At 42.8% G+C, this 21,493-nt stretch overlaps 1 protein-coding gene across 1 annotated transcript in view; it reads left to right on the top strand.

Annotated features, from left to right (window-relative positions):
• Positions 1 to 21,169, top strand: part of fig4a (FIG4 phosphoinositide 5-phosphatase a) — an 83,119-nt gene extending 61,950 nt beyond the window's left edge. The window contains exons 22-24 of the mRNA XM_084192312.1: positions 3,494 to 3,579; positions 12,369 to 12,443; positions 19,920 to 21,169. Of these exons, the coding sequence (XP_084048438.1) occupies positions 3,494 to 3,579; positions 12,369 to 12,443; positions 19,920 to 20,097 (339 nt within the window). The 3' untranslated portion in view covers positions 20,098 to 21,169. The remainder of the gene's footprint in view (positions 1 to 3,493; positions 3,580 to 12,368; positions 12,444 to 19,919) is intronic.
• Positions 21,170 to 21,493: the final 324 nt, after the last annotated feature.

Raw genomic sequence — 21,493 nt, 5'->3', positions numbered from 1 at the left:
ATGGGAAACGCGCTGACAGACAGACACACACACAGGTAGCCAGCTGAGTTAAATGTCAGCTGACATGCCAACTGGACCTTGGGAGTGAAGGTGCTAACTGAAGGTGAAGATTTCAGTGTTTTCATCCTGCGTTCTGCTGTCGGGATCAAAAAGTCATTCTGTGTCAATTTAAAAAAAAGATTTTCAGTGTTAGGTAGCGCTCTCCTGTTTCTCCTCACTTGTTCAGAACATAATTACTTGTCTCTCAGTTTCTCTCTCGCTAACTGGCCCTCTCTCATTCCCTCTCCTTCCCATCTATGTCTCTCGATCCTCCCATATGTCTCTCTCTGTCTCCCTCTCTCCTCCTCTCACTCACCATCTCTCCCCCTCTCACTCACAGAGTTGACCTTTCAGAGTTCTGAGTTATTGTTTGAGAACTTGCGGCCACCCACGCCACATTAATTTCACCCCTATCCGTAGAGATGATCACAATGATCACATAATCATTCAGAGATGATGAATTCAAAGAAAACATAACATGGCCTACATATTAGATCTGTTTTGTAAGATCTAATCAAAAGTGTATTAATCACGACACAGTTTGAATTCTTATAATGGTTTGATTGAACTCCCCAGGACACTGATGGTTTTGGATGGTTTGGCTTTATAGACTGTAGAGCAGAATGTTGAAGACTAACATACCACCGCAGCTGATATTATGTTCTATCATTAACATTATCCACCGGTCTAACACCTTGTAGCATAATGATTATATTAGCGTGAATAAAATAAATAAATGAGACTGATCCATGTTCATGTACACACACACACACACACACACACACTTCACAACAAAAACAGGGGATCTCATCTCTCGCTTGTGACTCAAGGTCTCTCTCTGTGTTGCCATGACAACTGGACTGGTTGAATATTCTCCTTAGTGAGCAAGCGAGAGAGCTGAGGGAAGGCAATGGAGGTTTGAATTTGAATAGGATAACATAGAAGCGGAGCTGGGCTTTAGCCCTATGATGCCAGCCTCAGTCAGAACACACCATTTTGACCAGAGGCCAATGGCCCTTTTCAACAGTAGTGCACTACAAAGGCAATAGGATGCCATTTGGGACGAAGACATACTGTTGGACTGGTACCCAGGTGGTAGTACCACTGTCCATTAAGAGACTATGGTAGGAAATAAGACCTCATGTGAGTGCTACCGTAAAAGGGCTATTTAGATTGGGAGTAAGATGTGTGTAGATTCCATTGGAGCTCATTCAGGTCTGGAAATTAACTGGGGAAGATGGGGAGCAATTACCAACTCATGAATTGCATTGAACTGACCATCCTAACGAAGTGGATGACTTGGATGTAGTTAATTAATTAATGGCTCACAGTACTTTTCCCTGTGAGAGAGACAACACAACACATTCTGCCATCCTTTAGGTCAGTTGGTTTGGAATGGCCCCTTCCGCTGAGTTCATATCTGATATCTCTGTTTGTCAATCATAGACTGGGTAGGTTTATGGTAGCTTTGTCTCAACTCATCTCTCAACTTATCTCTCCATGTCCAGTTACTGAACCGTCCTCCACGGTCATTCCCACCTTCTGTCCATCTCCTGCCCGCCCTCCCCGCTCAGATGGTTGCCTCCTGTATGTTTTATGACGACCGCCAATTCTACTCTGCCGGAACATACAACAAAACACATAAATACAACAAACACATAAATAAAATGGATGGACAGAGGTAAAAAATAGAAAAATAGGCCACTTGAAAGAGACAGAGTAATCGACAGCCAAGCCCAGTGACGTACACCGGGACCCATAAAAATGTCATGCCGTGCCCAAAAACCCAATTGTCCTCAATCTGTTGCCATAATGAGACTATTGTGTGCCACATTTGATGTTGTCTGCGGCGATGGTAACCCAGATGCTGTTTGGGGTCTCTTTGACCGACTAGACCCTCATTGTGTGAAGTAGCGACGAGGTCGGTGGTGGTGAATAAAGTTTTTGTTTTTCGTGTGCTGCCAGGCCGCCACACAAGATGGCTTCCGGTGCCAGCTGAGGGCTTGTGGGTAATTTCTTCCTCCGTTTACATTCTTGAGTGAAGTGTTCTGGTTAAGGGCCATCTCATACTGTCTAAACAGAAGATACCACAGAGGTAAGCTCTCTCCTCTTCTCTGCCCGTTTACACGTGATGAGAGATCGAGAAAGGACAGGAGCCAGGGAGAGAGCAGGCTAGAGAGAGAGACTGAGCGAGAGAGAAAGAAAGAGATTACCCTCCTCCGCTGACCCCTTTTATTTTCTCTTACATGTTCATTCACATGCTTTTAGATGTCCATATACCTCTATATGTTTATATGTTCATTCACATGCTGCTTTGTGTTTTCTGATTCATCCTCTCCCCTCCCACCTGAGTCTTTCTAGCCAGACTCACTCATCCTCACATCCCCAGTAACAGCCACACTGATTGCTTTTGATAACAAGAGGCAAAAAACATTGAATAAAATATCTATTTTTGTAAATATCCATTAACTCCAGTACTGTTTTCTCCATCAGGGTTGATTTATAACATGTTTCCCTCAGCTATATGTTTTCCTCCCTTTTCTTGGACCTGGAGTTGGTAGCAGGGAGGGGGTCATGAATATTTCGGGGTAGAAGGTTAGCGATTAGCTCACGTGTCGGCACATACACACACGTGTCTCGTGTTGCTGCCTGCTAGCCTGTCCCAGAGAATGGATTGCTGTGGCGCCAGAAAATGCAAAACTGATAAAATATTTAAACAACTGATCATTACCTTGTGCTTGCCGTGTAATTAGACACACTAATTCAATATTCCCTCTCTGTGTGTGTGTGTGTGTTTGCAAAGCTTCATTATCTTGTATTTGGTTGTATCCCTCCACCTCCCTCCAGTTCTCTCTTCTCTTGGGCACAATCCATGGCGGCAGGCTGAATCCATAGCCTTTGAATGGAAATGAAGTGCATTGTGTTGGACATAGCGCTGTCCCATCGCCTCAGAGCAGAAGAGTGCTTCAAAGGCTACTGCTGTTACTTAACCACCTCTGGACCATCCACGTTACGTAGGGACAGAAGATGGATGTACACTTCATCCTTATTGTTGTTAGTATTCATTCTCACCCTAGTCTCTTGTGGTGACAATCACAGGCGTTCCAGTCTGTAGTTTTTCTATGTGGCTTTGTTTACTGAAAACCATCTATTTACTCCCTGCAGACTACAAAGCACACCTCCCACAGTAAACTACACTTCCCACGTCTAGTGTTTCTCAAGAGGGAAGGATGTGTTGATATGTTTTCCTCAGGTTTGGTCCCTGGTTAGAGGAAGGGGGGTACAAGCTGAACGGTTGCACAGTACAGTTGGAGAGAGCTTGAGGAAGTATAGTCGGAGTTGTTCAGGATGACTGTCTCCTTTCTCTTACCACCTTTTATCCCACTCCTCACCATTACCTCTCACCTCGCTCTAACCTTTTGACCTCTAACATTTGACCCCTGCCCCTACACAGGACTTCCTGCAACAGTCCATGAGGGAAACCTATGGACTCAACCTGGCCGTGTTCCCTGCCGAGGAGGACATGCTCATATATGAGAGGTGAGACACACACACACCGTGAAAAAGAGGTGCTTCCTGTGAGACTGAGTCAGGTTGACAGGTGTTTGATGATTGACTGTATGCAGAAAAGATTGATCTTCACACTGCCGTCACACTGGGTATTGAATTTCAACCCCTGTGAGCTTCTGACACAAAACTGCCCAAATCGTCTAATCATGACGGTGACACGTTTCATTATGTCACATTGAAAGTGGTCCCTGTGAGACAAACGAAACTGATGATCGCCCAGTCAACCAGCCAGTCAGCCAGCCAGTCAGTCAGTCTGTATTATTGTGATCCTTTTCTCTGTAATGATGATGTTGATAAGGATGATGGAAGACGTCCTGTCCTGAAGACCTGTTAGGAAGACGGGGACAGGCCGTCCCATAGTCACTATTAGGGTGATGTTCTGAATGGACTCTGTCAACTGGAGCCTGCTAGGTGAGAAAGGCACGCTAATGACCTCATGACAAGGTGAAAAATCTGTTGATGTACCCTTGAGCAAGGCACTTAAACCTAATGTGCTCCAGGGCTGCTGTACTACTATGGCTGACTCTGTAAAACAACACATTTCACTGCACCTATCTGGTGTGTGACAATAAAACATTGTATTTATTTTTCTCTCACCACCCAACATCAGAGACCCTTCAAATTAAAACCATTTCACCTCTAAAACACGCTGAAACAAAACTGTTCGTTCTTGAACACCATGTCCAACAAATCTTTCCATGTTGTTCATTGGTTCGCATTACAATAAGGATTGTAAGTCATTTGACTAATGCTCGCTGAGTGCATCAAGGTGTGACCCTGGTATACACGGCCTCTCAGCTCCTCATTCACATTTAATAAAACGAGTGGTGATGAACACTCACAGCTAATGTTACACACTGTTGCAGTATGGAAATAACTAGGCACGTGGCATTCACACACAGGGGCAGGATAATGGAACTCTAGAGTGGGGAATGAAGTTCAGGGTCCCAGGAGAGAGTTGAAGGGAGGAGGTTGGGGTGTTGGTCATTTTTGGCCACCATTTTGGAATAGTAAGGTCCCTAAAGAAGGGAGTCTTTGTGGAATCACTCAAAGTATGTTTTGTTTTATTTCGACTTGGCGTTAATAATGCTATGAATATTGATGAAGTGCCGCACAGGCCTAAAGTTATTTTAATCTTATAAAATCATATACACTGAGTATACCAAACATTAGGATGAAAAAATGAGAGGGAACATTGGTTGCACACCCCGCTTTTGCCTTCAGAACAGCCTCAATTCGTCGGGGCATGGACTCTACAAGGTGTCGAAAGTGTTATACAGGGATGCTGGCCCATGTTGACTCCAATGCTTCCCACAGTTGTGTCAAGTTGGCTGGATGTCCTTTGGGTGGTGGACCATTCTTGATGCGTACGGGAAACTGTTGAGCGTGAAAAACCCAGCAGCGTTGCAGTTCTTGACACAAACCGGTACGCCTCGCACCTAATACCATACCCCGTTCAAAGGCACTTCAATATTTTGTCTTGCCCATTCACTCTCTGAATGCCACACATACACAATCCATGTCTCAATTGTTTCAAGGCTTAAAAATCCTTCTTTAACCTGTCTCCTGTTGTTAATGTTTTGTATACTCAGTATATAATCATATTTCAATCAATAGGGTGGTAGGGTTGGGGGAAAATATAATAATAAAAGGGGGATTAGAAATGCTGCAAACAATTAGTTTGATAGAACCCCAACTCTATCTGCAATATTGAAGCTGATCTTATTTTAATATTTTCAGCTGCACGTTATGAGGAGGGGGAAGAATGGGGGGAAGGTGGAGAACAGTTTTCTGAGTTGAAAAATGATTTGGGGTGGACTCTGCTGAAGGCTTACAAAAGGCTTGCAAAATTGTTTGACTGTACATGGATAAAACCAGCAAGACCGTGTGTTTTTTTTCAGTGATGTGAATTCTTCATCTCATCACCATCTGCTCCCTCTGATCTTTGCCCCTGTACACACGCATTGGAACATATTGGCACTTACGCATTGGCACATACACATTGGCACATACGCATTGGCACATACGCATTGGCACATACACATTGGCACATACAAACACACATCAACACTTTGCCAATCATTAACTCAACATTACATCCATCTCTCGATACAGCAGACTGGCCAGTTTCTATCCTACAGACTTACCAACGGCAGGTTGTGTCCTCTCTTACTCTCTGTAGCTACAGTGCCTTCAGAAAAGATTCATACCCCTTGACTTATTCCACATTTTGTTCCAGCCTAAATTCAAAATTGATTAAATTGATGTTTTTTCTCACCCATCTGCACACAATACCCCATAATGACAAAGTGAAAACATGTTTTTAGAAATGTTTGCTCATTTATTGAAAATGAAATACAGAATTATTTCATTTACATAAGTATTCACACCCCTGAGTCCATACTTTGTAGAAGCACCTTTGGCAGCGATTACAGATGTGAGTCATTCTGGGTAAGTCTCTAAGAGCTTTGCACGACTGGATTGTGCAACATTTGCCCATTATTCTTTTTAAAAAATGTTGAGCTCTGTCAAATCAGTTGTTGATCATTGATAAACAACCATTTTCAGGTCTTGCCATAGATTTTCAAGTAGATTTAAGTCAAAACTAACTCGACCACTCCGGAACATTCACTGTCTTCTTGGTAACTCCAGTGTAGATTTGGCAACTCCAGTGTAGATTTGGACTTGTGTTTTAGGTTATTGTCCTGCTGAAAGTTGAATGAATTTCCCAGTGTCTAGTGGAAAGCAGACTGAACAAGGTTTTGCTCTAGGATTTTGCCTGTGCTTAGCTCCGTTACATTTATTTTTTAATCTTGAAAAACTCCCCAGTCCTTAATGATTACAAACATACCCATAACATGATGCAGCCACCACTATGCTTGAAAATATGGAGAGTGGTACTCAGTAATATGTTTGGCACAAATCCAATACAACACACAACACTTTGTATTCAGGACAAAAAGTGAATTGCTTTGCCACATTTTATGCAGGATCACTTTAGTGCCTTGTTGCAATTGGGATGCATGTTTTGGAATATTTTTATTCTGTAAAGGCTTCCTTCTTTTCACTCTGTCAATTAGGTTCGTATTGTGGAGTAACTACAATGTTGTTGATCCATCCTCCGTTTTCTCCTATCACAGCCATTAAACTCTGTAACTGTTTTTTAAAGTCAGCATTGGCCTCATGGTGAAATCCCTGAGCGGTTTAATTCCTCTCCAGCAACTGATTTAGAAAGGACGCCTATATCTTTGTAGTGACTGGGTACATTGATACACTGTCCAAAGTGTAATTAATAACTTCACCATGCTAAAAGGGATATTCAATGTCTGCTTTTTTTTTTACCCATCTACCAATAGGTGCCCTTCTTTGCAAGGCATTGGAAAACCTTCCTGGTCTTTGTGGTTGAATCTGTGTTTGAAATTCACTGCTCGACTGAGGGACTTTACAGATAATTATATGTGTGGGGTATAGAGATGAGATAGTCATTCAAAAATCATGTTAAACACTATTATTGCACACAGTGTGTCCATGCAACTTATTATGTGATTTGTTAAGCACATTTTTACTCCTGAACTTATTTAGGCTTGCCATAACAAAGGAGTGGAATACTTACTGACTCAAGACATTTCAGCTTTTCATTTTTCATAACTTTGTAAACATTTTGAAAACATAATTCCACTTTGACATTATGGGGTATTGTGACAAAAAAATCTCAATTTACTCCATTTTAAATTCAGGCTGTAACACAACAAAATGTGGAAAAAGTCAAGGGGTGTGAATACTTTCTAAAGGCTCTGTACATACTGTGCCTGTATGACACATACAATGAATGGCTCATGAATGTGTACTGTATGTATGGTCTATATGATCATATCTATAATCTCCCTTTAGAAGTGTAGTTCTACTCTCAACATCCTAGCTTCTCGCAATGTGCTACGGCAGCCTCCACTATAGTGGCCATCATAGCGTAGAGATGGAACTCAGGACACAGAGGAGTACCTCAGGTTAGCTACGGCTGTCTCGTCCTCAATGAACAACTGAGTGTGTGTGTTGGTCCTTTGAAGCCCTTGGATCCTAATCCCATCAGTAGTACACACAGACACACACACACACACGTCTCCCTACCTGTGGGGCGTCCTGATGGAACCACAGAAATTGAGAGATTAATCAGGTCAGGTGATTGTCTCTCCCCTCACAGCCCTGTATTTATAGCTGCTGTTCGTCATACTGTCCTTTGTTCCTGTGTCCTTCTGTCCCCTGGTCACTCAGATATCACATTTTGGAGGAGCTGAACAGTACTGGGAACGATTGTATGAAGATAATTATTGGTTATACGTTATGGCTTTCTTTGTCATTTTATATGTACTGTACACGGTACTGTAGCACTATGGCTCTTGTAGTTAAGTGTATTTTTAGTGTACTATGTGTACTCAAACCTTAATTACGTACATACACTATGTGGCCAAAAGTATGTGGATACCCCTTCAAATTAGTGGATTCGGCTATTTCAGCCACACACGTGTATAAAATTGAGCACACAGCCATGCAATCTTCATAGACAAACATTGGCAGTAGAATGGCCCGTACTGAAGAGCTGTGACTTTCAACGTGGCACCGTCATAGGATGGCACATTTCCAACAACTCAGTTTGTCAAATCTCTGCCCTGGTCAACTGTAAGTGCTGTTATTGTGAAGTGGAAACGTCTAGGAGCAACAACAGCTCAGCCGTGAAGTGGTAGGCCACACAAGCTCACAGAACAGGACCGAGTGCTGAAGTTCCAAACTGCCTCTGGAAGCAACGTTAGCACAAGAGCTGTTCGTCGGGAGTTCATGAAATGGGTTTCCATAGCCGAGCAGCCGCACACAAGCCTAAGATCACCATGCGCAATGTCAAGCATTGGCTGGAGTGATGTAAAGCTCGCCGCCATTGGACTCTGGAGCAGTGGAAACACGTTCTCTGGAGTGATGAATCACGTTTCACCATCTGGCAGTCCAAATGACAAATCTGGGTTTGGCGGATGCCAGGAGAATGCTACCTGCCCGAATACATAGTGCCAACTGTAGAGTTTGGTGGAGGAGGAATAATGGTCTGGGGCTGTTTTTCATGATTTGGGCTAGGCCCCTTTGTTCCAGTGAAGGGAAATCTTAACGCTACAGCATACAATGACATTCTAGACGATTCTGTGCTTCCAACTTTGTGGCAACAGTTTGGGAAAGGCCCTGTCCTGTTTCAGCATGACAATGCCCCCGTGCACAAAGCGAGGTCCATACAGAAATGGTTTGTCGAGATCGGTGTGGAAGAACTTGACTGGCCTGGTCAGAGCCCTGACCTCAACCCCATTGAACACCTTTGGGATGAATTGTAACGCCGACTGCGAGCCAGGCCTAATCGCCCAACATCAGTGCCTGACCTCACTAATGCTCTTGTGGCTGAATGGGAGCAAGTCCCCGCAGCAATGTTCCAACATCTAGTGGAAAGCCTTCCCAGAAGAGTGGAGGCTGTTATAACAGCAAAGGGGGGGATCAACTCCATATTAATGCCCATGATTTTGGAATGAGATGTTCGACGAGCAGGTGTCCACATACTTTTGGTCATGTAGTGTATGTATTGAGCACATCGATCCCAGGAGAGAGCGGAGGTGGACTGACCATAACACAAACACAATCAGTAGACCAGTCGCTTGGTGTCGACAGAGAAGTCACCCAGCATGTCACCTTGACCATCTAACTGAGGGATGGACGACATATGCAGCAGAAGGAACCGAAAACCATACCGTCCTATAGCACACTGGCCTTACTGAAGAGCTCAGTGACTTTCAACGTGGCACCGTCATACTGGTTGCCATGAGACATTCTTCACCCAAACTAAATGAATACCATACTGACTTGATTTGGAGAAGTTAAACCATGAATCACATGACTAAAAAAAGTCGGGAAATTACGCTTCATCAGAAAATCAGGTGGCTGCTCAAACAAGAACACCTGCTCTTTCCATGACATAGACTGACCAGGTGAATCCAGGTGAAAGCTATGATCCCTTATTGATGTCACTTGTTAAATCCACTTCAATCAGTGTAGATGAAGGGGAGAAGACAGCTTTATGAAACTTCTGACACACTCACTCTATTCCAAAAGTGGTCCGTGCAAAAGGGCAGAACCGAAGGTCACAGGTACAGTACCAGTCAAACGTTTGGACACACCTACTCATTCAAGGGTTTTTCTTTATTTTTACTATTCTACATATTATTCTACATTGTAGAATAATAGTGAAGACATCAAAACAATGAAATAACACCAAAAAAAGTGTTCAACAAATCAAAATATATTTTAGATTTTAGATTCTTCAAAGTAGCCACCCTTTGCCTTGATGGCAGCTTTGCACACTCTTGGCATTCTCTCAACCAGCTTCACCTGGAATGCTTTTCCAACAGTCTTGAAGGAGTTCCCACATATGCTGAGCACTTGATGTCTGCTTTTCCTTCACTCTGCGGTCCAACTCATCCCAAACCATCTCAATTGGGATGAGGTCGGGTGGTTGTGAAGGCCAGGTCATCTGATGCAGCACTCCATCACTCTCCTTCTTGGTCAAATAGCCCTTACACAGCCTGGAGGTGTGTTGGGTCATTGTCCTGTTGAAAAACAATAGATAGTCCCACTAAGCGCAAACCAGATGGGATGGCGTATCGCTGCAGAATGCTGTGGTAGCCATGCTGGTTAAGTGTGCCTTGAATTCTAAATAAATCACCCACAGTGTCACCAGTGTCACCCCCACACCATCACACCACCTCCTCCATGCTTCACGGTGGGAACCACACATGCGGAGATCACCTACTCTGCGTCTCACAAAGACACAGCGGTTGGAACCAAAAATCTCACATTTTGACTCATCAGACCAAAGGACACATTTCCACCGGTTTAATGTCCATTGCTCGTGTTTCTTGGCCCAAGCAATTGTGACTTTCTTATTATTGGTGTCCTTTAGTAGTGGTTTCTTTGCAGCAATTCGAACATGAAGGCCTGATTCACGCAGTCTCCTCTGAACAGTTGATATTGAGATGTCTGTTATTTGAACTCTGTGAAGCATTTATTTGCGCTGCAATCTCTGAGGCTGGTAACTCTAATGAACTTATCCACTGCAGCAGAGGTAACTCTGGGTCTTCCTTTCCTGTGGCGGTCCTCATGAGAGCCAGTTTCATCATAGCGCTTGATGGTTTTTGTGACTGCACTTGAAGAAACTTTCAAAGTTCTTGAAATGTTCTGGATTGACTGACCTTCATGTCTTAAAGTAATGATGGACTGTCGTTATTTGAGCTGTTCTTGCCATATTATGGACTTGGTCTTTTACCAAATAGGGCTATCTTCTGTATACCCCCTCTACCTTGTCACAACACAACTGATTGACTCAAACGCATTAAGAGAGGAAAGAAAGTCCACAAATTAACTTTTAAGAAGGCACACCTGTTAATTTAAATGCATTCCAGGTGACTACCTCATGAAGCTGGTTGAGAGAATGCCAAGAGTGTGCAAAGCTGTCATCAAGGCAAAGGGTGGCTACTTTGAAGAATCTCAAATATAAAATATATTTTGATTTGTTTAACACTTTTTTTGGTCACGACATGATTCCATATGTGTTATTTAATCGTTTTGATGTCTTCACTCTTATTCTACAATGTAGAAAATCGTAAAAATAAGGAAAAACCCTTGAATGAGTAGGTGTCCAAACTTTTGACTGGTACTGTATAACATGAAACACGTATAGCCAAGTTAGTGGACTGACTTTACGTACAGAATCCAGATGCATAGAGAACCATGCATTCCTCAAGTTGAGTTTGACTTAATTAGAGACATCAATAAAAGTGTGAAACACAGTAGTTGTAGATATACTTCTCTCTAGAGATGAGTAAGGCTCAAGTATTCTCACAGTTTAGTGCAATTTGATTTGAGAATACCTTTATTTAACTCCAAGGTAACCTGCCTAAATGACTATTGTCCCGTAGCACTCACATCTGTAATCATGAAGTGTTTTGAAAGGCTGGTCATGGCACACATCAACAAACTATTTGGACTCATTACATACGCTCCTGCTACTGTTTACTATCTGTCACTTTATTCCTAGTTATATGTACATACTGTATCAACCTCAATTACCTTGTACCCCTGCACATCCACACTTACTCATTGTGTATTTGTTATGAAGTGTTTTTAATTTTCTATAATTTCTCTATTTAAAAAAAGTATAATTACATGTTGTGTTTTATATTTTTGTTCAGTGTAGCAAAGAATAGATTAATGTATAACGACCCCATTCAAGGGTTTTCTCCAGTGTGTGTTTTCTGGTGTTTCCATTGTGAAAGCGGGGTGGAGAATTGTTCAAAGAAGCCATGCTATTTAAGCAATTTTATGTTTTGTCTTTTTTTATTTGTAATTCTTCGTCGTAAGTGTCCACGGCGCCGAGTTCGACTCCCCGTCCAGCAGATCCAGAAATGTCCTGTTTTGTCAACTCAGATTTATGAACATTATGTTTGGTGTTTGGGATTCTGTGTTTTTATATATATTGATGACTATTTTTCAATGTTACTTTTGGTTTGGAATGAGATGTTTGACAAGCAGTGTAGTTTTCCTAATTCAATGTTAAATATTTGATACAGTGGTGTCTAAAAAAAAGAGGTGTGATGCTGCTTATGTTATCTGAAATGTTTGGTGATGTTTGGGTCTCCCTGGTGATCGGCTGTTTAAACACTGTCTGTGTCGTTCTACAGGTTTGCCTATCTGGGCCAGAACCAGCACAAGTTGGAGAGAACCGAACCCTCAGCCCTGGAGAACGCCATCAACGTGTAAGTAGAGTGTTTAACACACAAACACACACAGAAGTACACTGTCTAATATTATTCGAATGAACGGATGGATACAGGCCTTTTCAGCCGACTCTGGAAAAATTTAATAACACATTCCTTTCTAAGTGGTCCCAAAGGGGCTTGTGCTGCCTGCCTCTCGGGCTGCCTGCCTCTCGTGCTGCCTGCCTCTCGTGCTGCCTGCCTCTCGTTCTGCCTGCCTCCCGTGCTGCCTGCCTCCCGTGCTGCCTGCCTCCCGTGCTGCCTGCCTCCCGTGCTGCCTGCCTCCCGTGCTGCCTGCCTCTCGTGCTGCCTGCCTCTCCACAATTTCTTCCCACTCTTTCTTCTTCTTATTGTCCATCACCTCCCTCTATCCTCCTCATCAGTGTTATTCTCTCATCAGTCTAGCCTCAATAGTGTTATTCTCTCATCAGTGTTATTCTCTCATTAGTGTAGCCTCTCATTAGTGTAGCCTCTTGCTCCCGTGCCCACTTCTGACCCACCCCAGTGCGCTGTGAACCAGGGGTTTAGAAGTGCCAGCACTCCAACACGTGTTAAAGTAATGTGTGCTACACACGCACACACTCACACACAAACACACACACACACCATCTTATGAAAGCGTATGACTAACAGTCTCCTGGGAATAGGGTTGCAAAGCTACTGGTAATTTATAAAGGTTACAGCAATCTTTGCTAATTTTGGTAATTAACAGCTAATCTATGGTAACTTTGGTCATTTATACTTTTAACTTTTTTTTAAAAATGTTTATATAGTATTAATTGTTATATATCTGTGTCGATATTGTCCATGAGTTTCTAGTGGATAAACCATATGGTTCAAGAGAAAAATTGCCCGATGAAAAAAGCATCTGATCAACAATGGAAATATTTTCAATTAACTCTGCAACTTTTCCAACTATTGACGTTTTTCACTACTGCCACCGGTTTGGCACCAAAACATTTACAACAAATAAATATTGACATAGTAAAATAAAGTGTATAAAAAATAAATATATATATATGATATTTCATACTGAAACCCTCATATTAAGCACCAATGGTAACCAAGTTGTTCCCCCAAAAATATTCAAGGCCCAGTGTAGTCAAAAACATGATTTTGCTGTGTTTTATATATATTTCCACACTCTGAGGTTGGAATAATACTGTGAAATTGTGAAAATTATGATAAAGCCCTTTTCGTGTGAGAGCTGTTTTTAAAGCACCCTGACATTTCTGCATTTTTTGGTGGGATGAAGTTTTGGCCTGCCTGGTGACATCACCACTAGTTAATAGACCAATAAGAAAGAGCGTTCCAAACCAATACCAGCTAGTTTTCAGTTTTTCCCCGCCTCACTCAGACCACTCCCAGACAGTCCTAGCAAAATTCTTGCTTGAGAAATTGGGAGAGAGGGACGGCAAAATGCTGCTGCTGGATCCTTGTTTGCTTTCTATCCATCTCCCCCTCCTTCCCTGGCACCCCACTCCCTCCATCCACAGCCTCATCCCCCTTGAGACCTGTCTCACCCATTGACTTAGGCATGGAGGGGATGATAATACACGAGGACAGACTACACTCACAGGCTCGCAGTACAAGCATGATCACATTTATCCTAATTTAATTTCCTTTTCCAGTAGTCCTTTCCACTCACTACTCCCGTCATCCCGTACATGGGTTGAAAATGGCAGATTTTGTCATTGGTAAGCGCCTAAATTGGAACGCAGTGGCTGTACAGTAACATGCTATACGTGACATCAGCGCTCATGTTCTCCGCTTGAGGAAATTACGCAAGCACACTTGTATGGGTTTTGACTGACAGTCGTTATAAACTTGAGCACCGCGCTCAACAAGAACATGCTACTTTTGTACATTTGTTGTCTGAGTGAGGGAAATGTGGAAATCGAGAGGAGTCGATGTGTTCTAAAAGATGAGACGTGAGGGTTACACCCGTGACTCCAAATGTGTATTTCACATTTCCATATTTGATCCACAGTTACAAGGATGACATGCGTTATACTCTGGGTTGTCCTGAACAGAATGAGCCTATGTTTGTCCTATTGTGAAGAAAATGTCCCACGGAATACGCACTTGAATGCACTCATGACCATTCGATGCGCACCAAAATTACAATCTGTTTGTCTGAAATGCCGTTTGAAAGCCTAACACTGTAAGAGCATATTTTATAACTTAGCTAGCAATGTTGCCAATACAATACGCTTTCAAAATAATGACCCACCTGATCCAGATTGTGATTCTATAAACGAATGTTTTTGGATTGCGTAAACAACAACAGTAATTGTATGATTGTGTGGACACAGGGCTGTGTTCCAAACAAAACAACTACAAGTGTGCTTGCTTCATTTCGTCAATGGCAGAGCTAAAAAATGCACCTTGAAGGCTCTTTCCTTAAGTCATGAAAGTGCATTGAAATTACTGAACTGTGCACAGTTTGGAGAGGTGTGTGGACACTTGGAGACTCCAGTTAGACCTCTCACTCAAACCCTTGTAATATTTTTTTCTTATCTTGCACCTACTCCAAAATGTCAACTAATATTCTTATTATGTTACTGAATGTATCCAGAGTATTTTCAGATTTTGTTATTGACAAATGCTGTGAAAAGTACAGTAAATGTAAAATGCACATAAAATCAACAGTGTAATGTTTGGATTCAGCCTTGTGTCAGGTGAACTGTTGTGTCCTTACCTTTTGGTCTGATCATTTCCCCATAATCTCCAAAGTGTTGCTACCATGGTCATGCATATGCTTTTTATAGTTCTTCTGTAAGAAACATTTCGATTTGGCCCTATCCATATAGGCCAATTTTCACGAGTGTAAGGGGCAAAAGCAAAAAGAAAGTGTAGAAACACGTGAATTGACTGCATTGTCCTTTCCTTCTAGGCAGTTCCAGACTCTGAGGAGAGGTGGGTTTGGTGTTAGATGGGCTGGATGATTTTCAGGTCCAGAGCAGTGTTTGGCCCTCCAGTAAAATGAGGAATAAATCTTGCACTCTCATTCACTGCCTGTTAGGGCTCAGAATTGCCAGGGACCTCATGATACGATATTATCACGATACTTTGGTGCCGATACGATATGTATTGCGATTCTCATGATTCTATGTGTATTACGATTCGATACTGTGATTTTATTGCGATTCGATGTTCCAAACATATTGCTCACCATATGTCTGCTGCAGAGGGACAAGAGAGAGTCATGAGAAAACAAGTTTGGATCAGTCATGGAAATAAAAGTGCTGAAAACAAATTGGCTCCTTATTTTAAAAGAAGATAAAGAACAAGCTATGAAGGAAAAATATTAGAGTTTTGGTGCAGGTACAGCCAACTTGCTCAAAAATAATATTGTGACATTGTCAAAACAATGCAATATGATATATCGTCAGAAATATGTGTACCTGTATCCTTTTGAGAGGTTTGGTTAGATTGTTTGTTTTGTTTTGCTGCTAAAAATATAGACTGGAGACAGGATCGAAGGAGAGCCGCACAAGGTGAAGCAGTATGCTGGTCAGAGTGAGAGAGAAGAAAATATTTAGTTTTCCCTCCTCTGGTGATGGCTGCTCTCTTAGCTGGACTCTAAATGGAGTGTGTGTGTCGGAGGGGTGGGGGGGCTATCGGGGTCTATTTACTGAGTCCATGTGTTGCTGTGGTTTCACATCACTGCAGAGATCACAGTCAACTGCCCAGCCAACACACACCCAGAAGTTCCAAAATCTGAGGCAGAAAGGGAGAGATACGGAGAGAGAGACACACCAAAAGAGACGGAGAGAGATGGGTAGGGAGAGAGAGACGGGTAGAGAGAGAGAAACCTCTGAGATCCATCTCAGAGGAAGTTGAATTCACATGTTGAGATCTGGAAATAGAATGAATGGAGAAAAATCCCAGTTCAGGTTGATCTGAAGGCTGACAATACACACAGCCCTAACAAGACCAGGTTCTGAAAGGCTTTTCCCATTCCCCATGGACCCATCCATGCTTTATGCATACATATGGAGGTGCCGGTGCCCTGCGCACATGGATGTACTGTTCTCTTAAAGGGAGAGGCCTGTATGACTGATCACATAAATGAGTGGGCTTATACAGATGAATAGAAGGGGGAGGGGGTCAGACTCACTCACGTGTGTTTGTGTTCCTTTATCCCCCCCCCTCTTTGATTTGCTGTATGATTAATATGTTAACCCTTTGTGGAGGGGTATGGATGGACACGTGTTGTCCTTTGTTGAATGTTCTAGCTGATCCTCTGTGTTGGTCAGTGAAGTGTCTCAGTGAAACTGGCTGAGTGTTGTTCTCATCACCCTCTGTATTCTCTATGGCAGGGTTCTTCAATTCCGGTCCTGGAGGGCCGAAACACTTCTGTTTTTTATTTCTACCTGGTAGTTAATTGCACTCACCTGGTGTCCCAGGTCTGAATTAGCCCCTGATTAGAAGGAGAGGATGAAAAACGGAGGTGTTTCGGCCCTCCAGGACCCTGCTCTATGGAGAGCTTTGTCAGCCAGTTCTCCTGTCAGCCAGTCCTCCTGTCAGCCAGACCTCCTGTCAGCCAGTCCTCCTGTCAGCCAGTCCTCCTGTCAGCCAGTCCTCCTGTCAGCCAGTCCTCCTGTCAGCCAGACCTCCTGTCAGCCAGTCCTCCTGTCAGCCAGTCCTCCTGTCAGCCAGTCCTCCTGTCAGCCAGTCCTCCTGTCAGCCAGACATCCAACCCTGATATAGTCCCCAGCTGTGTGTGGCTAGGGAAACAAACTGATTCATCAATACAGCTAGCTTTGGATCATCCCTCTCCCCCTCTTTCTCTCACTCTATCATCTGACCCCATCCCTCTTTCTAGTCCTCTCCCCCTCTACCTCTCTCTCTCTCCTTCCCTTCATTCCTCCCTCTATCTCTCTCTCATGTCATGGTCACGGGTCCAGCAGGTGTACCTGCCATTGCATAACAAGGCTATTGTTAGACATGTAACCACATCCCCCAAAATCCCTTTCTCAGTCTCTTCATCATTTGCGCTTGGCTGTATCTGTTTGAGCCATCATGCATTGGCTGAGCTGAACGGAAACACACTATTGGTGGGAAATGCTGAAGAAAAATGAGAAAAGCAGTATCAGAGTTTTAATTGACTGATCATGGGACAGTGGTGCGCTAGATAGGCTGGTTTCTTTCTCTCAGGCAGTGCAGGGAAGGTCATGTATTTCTCTGCAAAACGTGTGTGTGTGTGTTGACCTCACATGCGCTTGGTAGTAGGAACCAGCCGTCAGCATTGTTGACCTCCTCACCTGCACTTGTGGCACGTCTTTTGGAATGCGTCTTTCAGTAGTGTGTAGTGCTGCAGATGCTACACCATGTCTAGACTACCCCAAACCCCCTGCCTTGTCTCGTGTGTGTGTGTTTGTTTTAACATGTTTTCGGACACTCGGAAGTGTCTCAGTAACCAGGCTTCCTTCCAACCTTTTTATGCCAGTAAAGTTCGTTGGATAAAACATGTAATGACAGGCCTGATGGAAACAGCTAATTTGTCGGGTAAACTTTACAAATGTCGACAAAATGAAATATTCTAGACATGGTGGGTTCTTTTTGTGTCTGTGAAATTAAGTATACGAGAAATGACAGCTGAAACACCTTTATGCGCAAATATTGATATAATATCAACGTACACTTGGAGTCAAGCGATGATATGTTGTGTGGTCCTCCAACTACGACCCAGGAAACCATGCAGTTTATTAAGCTACAGATTAAATAACTTATCATGATCTTCACAGGGTGGTGAAAGTGCACGATGATGATCCTGATGCTCATTTACAACAAATACTGAGGGTCTTATTCTGGTGACATGACGATCGATACTTGACTGCCGTTTCACAAACAAATATTATCTCGCTCTTTTGTCCATAACAGGAATCTCATGGTGGGACCCTACCCGCACTGTAGGCCTATCGCTGAGCTCGAGCTGTTGGCTAGAGCACACGTGCCAAGACCAGAGTGGGCACATTCACTATATAACGCAACATGTTTTGTGACAAAACCATCATTAGTTGAAAATGCGATGGAAACCCATTTACTTGTATTTTTTATTCAGTACGTGGGAATTTAACCACAAAAGTTATTTTTATGTGCACTACATCATCCCACACATCTTTTTATCCGCAAAAAGTCTGTTTGATAGAAATACATCTCTGCTTGGAAAATGTACTTATTGTTTTTATGAGGATTTTAGAATATTCACATGAAAATCTGTCACCAATTGGATGGAAACCTTGTTAGTGTCTGCTCTCTCACACCCTTTTTCTTATTCACGTATTCACCTACATTTCTTTCCTCTCAGGAGAGGAGCATTTCCACACCTCAACTGTTTGTCTCTCAGGCTCCCAGACACCACACAGAAACACACACACTCAATCCACAGCCAGGGACTAGAGGGACAGGGGAACCAGAAGAAAGAGTGATAATGAGAGGACAAAGAACAGAAATGTTCTTGCAAGTCATTTGATTTACTGCAGAGGAAGTGGGTCATCAAACGTGCTGTGACAACTAAGAGGAAGACCAGTGTTGCTACAGGAAATGGTGGAAGGAAAGGTGGAACATGTGAAACGATTAGGTTGAGTTCTACTCCACTTCCTGGTATTGTTCATCCTAGCTAACTTGTGACTGTTTGCTTTGCTCTGACTCACCCAAAACACTTCAGTCACAAGTGCTTCTCTATCAAGGCTAACTACGGTACATCACTCAGTTACCCACAGAATGCCTCACTGTGTTGTCTTGGAGAGCTCTCAGCCAACATCCGCTATCAGAAGTCAGTTTAGTACTGTGTGCTGAGTGGATATGTGTAGCTCTTTTATGTTAAGAGCGTTGTGACCTCCAAGCAGAACAGACACATTGTACCTCTACATCCACATGTTCTTTTTCAGTCATAAAAGCACTTGATGTTAAGTCTAGCCCCATGGCCGGCCCCATTGCTCAACACTGGCCTTTTACTCAGTGCTCTGCTCTTTCTGTCATGTTCTGTATTCTGTGACGTTCCTGAAGCAGGAGGGTAGTGTTGAATGCTGTGAGAAGAAGTGGTCTGTGTAGTGGGCATGTGCATGAGGCTGGTGTGGGGTGGGGTTGTGATGTGATGTGGCCACCCTCCAGAAGGATGACTTGAGAAACCTGAAGTAGCTAATGAGCTGTGTAGATGACTGAACATGCCAAGGGTTCAGCTTCCACACTAGTTAATATTAGTCATTACCAGGGCTGTAGTAATACCTCCCCAATCATCTCCAAATCTGTCTCTCTTCTTTTAGGAACACGGTTCAGTTTAAGAAATGTCCGTTTTCTGCAGAACACATTTTGGTCTGTTTAGCTTAGTCATCTTACACATGAATCACTACTACCTACAGCTACTGTACCACAGTAACTTACATCCAGCAGGAGTTTAACTATTTAAAAAAAAGGTTCTCCTCTCTCCTCTCCTTCCTCTTCTGTTCTTTCTCTCTCCCCCCTCAGGGTTCCTGTGTCATGCTTTGCGACTGACAGTATCTACGAGGTGTCGTCTCCGCAGGTGGACAAGGACAACAGGGAGGTGTTTGAGGGCCACGTGCTGACTGGCCTCGGCCAGGTGAGAGCACTGTGCCGAGAGGACGTACTCATGTACAGAGAGTACATCAAGAACAGGTACATGTGATGTGGGAGGTGCCATAACCATAGAAATACAATGAATAGAATGGGAGTCCCCATTACTGTCAATGATGGTATAATGGGTGGACTGGCGGCCATTGCGGGTGTACCCATAGGAGCAAAGCAGGAAGTAAAAGCAGGAAGTGTACCATCAATCTGTGCTGTGATTTGTTGAATCAACTCAACTGACAGGACAAAAAACACATTCCATTGTATGAGCCACATCAGTTAGCATAATTTGAATGAATATTCTACATTACCATGGAAATTATTTCATCACCAGGCAGCCATTACAAGTGTACCAATGAGTTTACCAGTCAAATTCCCAGGGTTAGAGGTTCCAAGCCTGTTCTATTCATTCTATGTCTATGGCCATAACCACATCTCAACCATGGAGCAACCCTCGATCAACCACATCTCAACGTTGGATCAACCACGGCTCAACCATGGATCAACCACGCTCTTGACCACAGCCCATTACCTGCAAGAAGAGTTGATTGTAGTTTCATGGTATTCAGTGGACTCCCAAACAAAGGCTTCTCAGGCTGATGAGATTACCGTTAGGGAGTGTTTCCAGAAGAGGCAGGAAAATATTCCTTGTCTGTTTTATTACTTTATTTAATATTTTTCAGTAGTTCTTTTAGAGTGCCAGCAGTAGAGGATGGAAACAGGTTTATTTCAGTTATTTTAGTCATGATCATGTATGGCTTCCAAGGTTAAAGAAACAAGTCACTTTTTTATTTGATTTTCTCTCTAATGCCATTTTAAATGCATCCCTGCCTTTTTTAATACAGCTTTTGAGTTTTATACACATTTCGCACAGCTGTCGTTTTTTTCTGTTTCAGATGGATGTTGGACAAAATAAACATATGTTTACAAAACTAATTGATTTAATTCCATTTCATATAAATAATGAAGATTATGATTTCCATTGTTATTTTGCACCTTTTTATTTTGCTTTTTTAAATTGTCTTTAATTGATTTTGTTTAGGGTAACTGCCTTACTGTAAATACTGCGGGTGAATAAGTGTGTAGCTCCATATTAAACTTGTATATTTATTAAATGTCATGTAAATCTAAATGTCGTAAGAGGTTTTATTGGTGAGTGGGCTACAGTAGCATCCTTTGAGAATAAGACCAAGCCACACTCCTTCAGCCTCGTCTCTACTTTCCTTCCTCTCCTCCTTTACCCGTTTCTGTCCTCTACTGCTGTTACTCTAAAAGAACTGTACATGACAGAAACACAATGACAGTACTGTATACTCATTCATTGAGGATGATTTGTCTGGTTGTGACATTGGGCTGCATGCTCTGTTCTATTCATTTTGTTCATATCTCTCACTCTCTTTTTGTCTCGCTCTCTATCTGAGTGTGTATCTCCCGCGCTGTCTCTCGTGCCTCAG

Source organism: Coregonus lavaretus (genome assembly GCF_964263955.1).
Source record: "Coregonus lavaretus genome assembly, contig: HAP1_SCAFFOLD_2002, whole genome shotgun sequence".
In the NCBI taxonomy this organism is placed as follows: Eukaryota; Metazoa; Chordata; class Actinopteri; order Salmoniformes; family Salmonidae; genus Coregonus; species Coregonus lavaretus.
This window is presented reverse-complemented; position numbering and strand designations above follow the sequence as displayed.